The sequence below is a fragment of the Arachis hypogaea genome, chromosome 3, assembly GCF_003086295.3.
Source record: "Arachis hypogaea cultivar Tifrunner chromosome 3, arahy.Tifrunner.gnm2.J5K5, whole genome shotgun sequence".
NCBI classification, from domain to species: Eukaryota; Viridiplantae; Streptophyta; class Magnoliopsida; order Fabales; family Fabaceae; genus Arachis; species Arachis hypogaea.
Genome location: NC_092038.1, coordinates 10754621 through 10761574, shown reverse-complemented (window position 1 = coordinate 10761574; position 6954 = coordinate 10754621). Strand labels below are relative to the sequence as shown.

Here is a 6954-nt window from a genome sequence, read left to right as displayed (position 1 = left end):
CTCTGATGTGTGCAGTTGAAAATAATGGGTGTTTTGAGGTTGCAGTTACTAACTCTTGAGAAATGGAAACTGTGGGATTAGAAAGGAGGTAGGTGGCATTTGTAATTGGACCCATCAAACCTGAATACTAAAAACAAGGAAGGCCCAATCTTATGCTAATTAACAAGAAGTTACAACATTTCATAAAAGAGCAACATTTATGCTAATGGAAAAGTACAAATACATAATGAAAATATTAAATAATATAAAAAATGGATATATTGGAAGTTTATTTTATTGGAAGACTTTCACGTGTCAAGCAATTTTACTGGCACATTGCTATTTAAGTAGCAGGTTTATAATTTGTCTTGTAGCGAGTATCAGAGTTACAAAAAAAGCCTTGAAACATAAATGAAAAGACAAAAACATCTAGAAGTAGTAGTCGATTGGATAGGTAGCTAAAGTGGGAAGGAGCTGAGCTATTGGACTCATTTTAATTACCATATAAATATCACATAATTTCTTTAACCACTAAAAAATAATTTTTTTATCTACTTGCATTATAATGCATGTTAATTAAAATAGAGATTTTTTTATTTAAATAAAAAAAATTATTTATCAATTTAATTTAATTCGAAATACAAAAATTTATTAATTTATATATTTAGTATCATTTGAGTAATTATATATGTGACTTTTATTTTTTTATAATATATATATGAAATTAATATTTAAAATGATGAAATTGTTGAACTTGTAAAGGTCTTGATTTTATGATAATTGATTCCGTCGTAAATTTAGGGGTAAGCACGGATAATGGGTACTCGATTATCCGTTCGAATCCAAACCAAATCAAACTAATGGCTCTCTCTAGTAATTGGTCCAGATAGCGGTTCTGGAGGAGCGGAATCCAAATTAATCCGTGGATCCAACTATATATTAATTAAATAAAAAAAATAAAAATTTGACGATTTTGAGTAGGGATAGCAAAGCGGGCCGACCCGTTCTACCAACTAAAATGGGTTCAGAATGCTAACCCGCCCCGCTTTTATGACGGATTGGCGGGCTAGCCTGCTTGACTATTTTTTAAAAAAATCATTAAAATTAACTAAAAAATAATAATTAAAAAATTAAATACAATTAAAAAATAGTTAAATTATAATATAATTTTTTCACTATATTTTTTTAATTTTTAACTTCAATAAAATTGTTCAAAATAATATTTGTCAATAGAACCATCTTTATTTTAAAAAATAAGTCACATAATTTAAGCAAATATACCAAATTATAAAATAAAATAAACAAAGTTAATAACTAAAAGAAGAATAAAAATAAAAATAAAAATAAGTGTTTGAAAATTCTATAATTATTAATTTTATAATAGTAATCACTCTTTTATTTAATAAAAATAAATAAATAAAAATTTTCAGCTTGACAGACCGACCATCCCTGCCCCGCCCCACCAAAATCCGCCAATTTGGCGGTGCGGGTTTGGCAAATTTTCTTAACTTGGCAGGCTTCAAATCCTATCCCGACCCGCATTTTTTAACGAGTTTAGCGGATCGACCCGATAGGTTCAACCCGTTTTGCCACCCTTAGTTTTGAGTTTCTCTCTATTGCACTTTATATTTAGCTTTTAATGTATTTGGTGTTTAATATGTTTGGATTTTAATGTCTTTAGTGTTTAATATATTTGGATTTTAATGAGTTTAGTTTTTACTTTTTAATATATTTGGTGTTTAACATGATTGGATTATTTCTATTGATTTTACATGTTTATTGGACTTACAGAATTTTTAAGATAAAAAATTCATTTTTTTATGAATTTTCGTTTCATTGGATACCTAATTATCCGAACCGAACTAATCCGTTTTTTAATTGATTTGGTTTAGTTTGGGTACATACACAAAAATACATAAATCCGAAGCAAACCGAATCAATTACAATTCAATTGATTCGGTTCTAATTTCATCCTAAATCCGAACCAACCCGACCCGTACTCACCCCTACATGGATTATCACGCTAGAGACACTCTAGTAAATGGTTGAGACACACAAAATGACATTTGGAGAAAAGAGATTCAAGTAGAAGAAAAAGTGAAAAACTCCGGTCAAACTACAAAGCTTAGGTAGAAGCAAAAAAGATGGTGTACCATTAGCCAAGGAGGACCTTCGCAAGCCAAAACCTCCTATCATGGAGGAGGAGCAGCAATAAAGGAAGAAGAATCAAGGCAACTCAGTGAACCAGAAAAGAAGATTGAAACGGCGAAACCAACAGTCAAAGGGAAGTAGAACATAGGCGAAATAAGAGGCAGTTCAGCGTGGGAAAAAATGAGGCGGCAAGCAACAAAAAAACAAAAACGACTTGAAAGAGCCGCGAAAAACTAGGAACGACTAGCGCTGAGCCGTTCGGCCTCCAGCGTGGCAGTAATACATGGATGATAGTGGTCGACAGTGATGAAACTAGAATTTTAACATGGAAATCTATATGTTCATTAGATGGAGAATTATCTTAACATTATTTCTGATCAAATTATAAACTTCTACAAATTCAAATAAATTGATTTTATAACAATGTTATACAATTAACACCACATTTATTTGAACTTAAACATTGACTTATGAATAAGACAAAACATATTAATTTTGTTTGATGGACATATTTTTGCAAATCTTCGTTGGCGTAAATAAGAGTTCCAAATTCGATTCATTTTAGCATTGACTTAGTATTCGATTTTACAAACAATTCTTTAGAAGTTAAACTTAGAGAGCGCATGATTTTCACCAAATTCAAAGACTTAAAATAAAAATAAGTTAATGATATCATCAATGAATTTGACTAAGACAAATTACAAACAATGGATGTTTAAAATAAGCCAAATAACTTGTACACATTAAATATATCACTTTTTATAAATTTTGAATTTTAATAAATAAAAATAAAAAATCTTTTAAAATATATTAATGACCTTAATAATAGAACATATTAAAATATAAATAAATAACATATGAAATAATAGTAAAAAATAATTGTTTTATTTATATATATTGACAATGCTCGTATTTATCTTGATTAAACCAAATTCATTTTTTTACCTAATCTTATAAACAAATAAAAAATAACATGATTATAAATTCATTATGAAATATATATGTATTTACCATTATATACATGTAATATTTTAAATTGTATATAATTATACATGTAATATTTTAAATAAAAATCTATTTTAATAATATTTTTAACAAACATAGTTATTTAACATATTTTTAATAGCTATATAAAATAATCTATCATATATCGTAAATTAAAATATAATTTATTTATTTTGTATTTTATTTGTTGCAATAAAAAATAACATCTTAATATAAATTTTATTTCTTTTTTTGGTCGGGATATAAATTTTATTTGTTGAAATAGTCACATATATTATTGTTGTCATATCTAAATCTAATGGTTCCATCTCACATTCTCCTTGTTATAGTGTTACTCATTCTCCCAATCTTTGCATCGGCTCCCACAAGGCCACCAAGGCTTGGTTCCAAACAATGGCTTCACAAAAAGACAAAAAATACATTCAACTGCCCACTATGTAATTCTCACCAACTCTAATTTGGTTCACGTTTCAACCTGTTAGAAGAACAGCCAACACCCTTCGTCTCTTTACTCTACTACATAACTCTACCAAGTACCAATCCATCTCCACCTTTATAATTTTTTAATATATATCTCAACGGCTCTGCATTATGGCATAGCAATATATCAATAAAGTGTTCTGGCACATGTGAAAACTTTCCTATTTTATTAGGTGATGTTGGTTAATTCTGAATCTTTTGTTGGAACTGAATTTGTTTGATACAGTGTTTGAAATAAATAAATAATTAATAAACCTATTTTTGAAATTAATTTTTATTATTCAAAATAGTAAAAAAATAACTGCAGTAAAAGATTCAATAAAATTACTTATTAGCACGTAATAAGCAATCATCAAGTATTCAAATGAGTGATGCCACATTTTGCTTTTTAATTGGCTCTTCTGTTATTCTTAAAATTGTTGTATGGAAATCTCAATATAAATTGTCACTTCAATCAACCATTGGACATTATCAACTATATTAAGGTTTGATTTGATAAAAGTTTTTAAAAATATACTTGTACTTTTTAAAAGTATAAACATTTTACTTTTCATTAGTAAATTAAAAAACTCATATAGTTATGTTAACAACTTTAAAAAATTAGGAGTATTTTTAAAAATATCTATGAAATTTTTTTTGTAAATTGACTTATATTTATTCAAATCAAAATGTCTAATATAACTTCAAAAAATTTAGTAACAAAATAACAAAATAAGGCCACAGCAAAGAACATCGCACAACTCCAATCAAGAACAAATCCTCTTCAAATAATGACTGACTTGCATATACTCTCTCAAACAAGAATAAACTCCCTTCAAATAGTAAAGAACTTACTCTAAAAAATATTTTAAATTAAAAGAGAGCGAGAATAATTTTTTATTCAAAAATCATTCTTCGTTCGAAACACGCAATTAAAGCTGGCAAAATTATGGTCCTGAAAGATGCTAATTTGGCAATTAATTTTTTCCATGTCTGTAAAGAGAGTATCTAAACAAGATTAACGATGTGAGTATGATAAAGATGTTTGAACTTGTGAAAATCATGCACAAATCTTATAAATTAAAAGCAACCTTATAATCTGATCAAACATTTTGAATATTAAAATTTGTTAGCTATGGTGACGCCAAATTCATCAAAGTTCAATAAAAGAAAATGAAGTTTTCTTTCACAAATTTTGACCGAAGATAATTAAAGATGATTATTAGTCCACTAGTAGAAACATCATTATCTAACCTTATTATTCTCAAGATAGCTCAAACACTTTGAGCCCTATCACATTTTAAAATAATGGAAAATAGACTCTGTTCTCACATTAGAGTGTGGACACTGATTCTCTACTTTTAATAACAGGAAAGAGTCACATATAATTATTTTAATATAAAATTTAAAAAAATATTAGATAATTTTTAATTATTCATATAACGATTTTTAATTATTAACATATCACGTGAAGAATTTCGCCGTTTGGTTATACAATATCTGCTGCTACTGTTATTCTATTTCTGCCACTGCCATTGAGATCGTGAGAAGTAGCCTCTGCACAAGTCAATACCAAAGAAAATATTTTTCCACGTGAGAAATAATTCGAAAAAAGAGAGAAAACAACAATTTTATACAAGTTCAACTTACTTTTCGTGCAGACCCCATCAATGGGATCCCACACAAGATCATTGATGCAAAAGCACCTCTTGATCCCACTCCCAGAGCTAGGATCTAGTCCACACGCCGACGTGGCAGAATCACAATCCTGCGGCGATGCGCAAACCGTTTCCCTGGGTAACAACCACTGGATCTCCAAACCGGGTTGAGGCCACCGGTTCACCGGAAGATCCGGGTTTAAGTTCACAAAACTCGAATAGGCACTGCAACCAACATCCCTAACCCGAATCTGGTAGGAGTTACTGGACCCGCCGGTACGGAACGTGCAACAAAGCAGTCCGTTATTACAAACGGAGGCGGAGGCGGTGGCGTTGATGTAGGTATGGCAGAGGCTGGAGGAGGAGCAGTTAAGCGGCGACAAAAGAAGCGCCTGGGTGCAATTGAGGTAAACAATGGTGTTGGAGCTTGTGATGTTGAAAGGGAGAGTGTTGTTGAGTTGGATCCCTTGGTGAATCTTGTCGGTGGTGATGCACGTGTTCGGCACGAGCGGTGCCGGACGAATCACGAGACGCTGGGACTTAGGGTTTATGGACTCGATCGGGTAGGAGTTGTTGAGCGTGTCGAAAACGAGGGTGTTGGTGGTGCAACGGATTTTGTAGGCGGGGTCGCCACAGGTTGGGGTGGTGCTTAGCGGGAATGGGACAGTGGTGTTGCCGCAAGGGGGGCATGGGGTGGCTGGTGTCACGTGAGGAGAACGCGAGATGAAAAGAATGGATGGTAGAAGGAAGAGGACGAGGTTTGTTGGGGTGGCCTCCATTGTTGCGCGGTGAATGAAGAGAGAACAAATTGAATGGAATGCATCATGCAGTAACGTCATGGTTACTGCTATATATCGCGCCAATTATGGTTATAGCACTATTTTATTTTATTTTGTTTCTTATTATTGCTATATATTTATTGCGTTCAATACTGAGGACTTTGACTTTCAGCATTAAATAATAAATATTATTTAATAATAATATTATTATATATTTAGAAAAAATATAATGCCGTTTTTAAATAAATAAGGTCACTCCCTTTTAATTTGCTTATCAAATTGTTATCATCATTAAGTAGAAAATAATTTTCTTCAATAATATCCGGTGGAAAAAAGAAACGTTTAATAATTATATTATTACTAATGCATTTTTTAATGTTTCTCTAATGTTATAAAAATAGGAAGTTAAATAAATTTGTATTTATCATTTTAAAATTAAAAACAATTAATAAAAGTTTTCGTGAGAAATTATTGATATAGTAAAAAAAAAAGTTAATTTGTAATTTAACAAATTATTTCCTTTCGAAAAAATATTACAATCATAAATTGTCGTCGTAGGAAAAATAGGCTCAATAACTTTAATAATAATTACTATACTTTTATAAGTAGTGATAAATGACAATGACAATGAAAAATGAAAATTTGAATTAATGTATTAATTAATTTCTTTCAATCTTTTTAATTCATAATATTTTGGGTCAATTTTAGTTAATGTTAAAATATTTTATTTGACTATTTAATAAAGGTTAAACCATAAATAGAGTTGGATGCAATGCTGACTTAAAATAAGTATAATTTTGTCAAATCTCAAATATAATTTATACTATTTATACTTCTAAAAAAATATCATTAACAGATATTCTGAAAATACTTGATAAAGTTTTAATGTATATATAATATATTTATAACAAAATTCTATTATA

The 6954-nt window shown here is 29.8% G+C and overlaps 1 protein-coding gene across 1 annotated transcript; it reads right to left on the bottom strand.

The window, feature by feature from the left end:
• Nucleotides 1-5083: 5083 nt before the first annotated feature.
• On the bottom strand, nt 5084-6091 carry LOC140183062 (wall-associated receptor kinase-like 20). The gene is made up of 2 exons (XM_072231062.1): nt 5245-6091; nt 5084-5151 (listed from the first exon to the last, which is right to left on the bottom strand). The coding sequence occupies exons 1-2, from the start codon at nt 6089-6091 to the stop codon at nt 5084-5086; spliced, it is 915 nt and encodes a 304-aa protein (XP_072087163.1).
• Nucleotides 6092-6954: the final 863 nt, after the last annotated feature.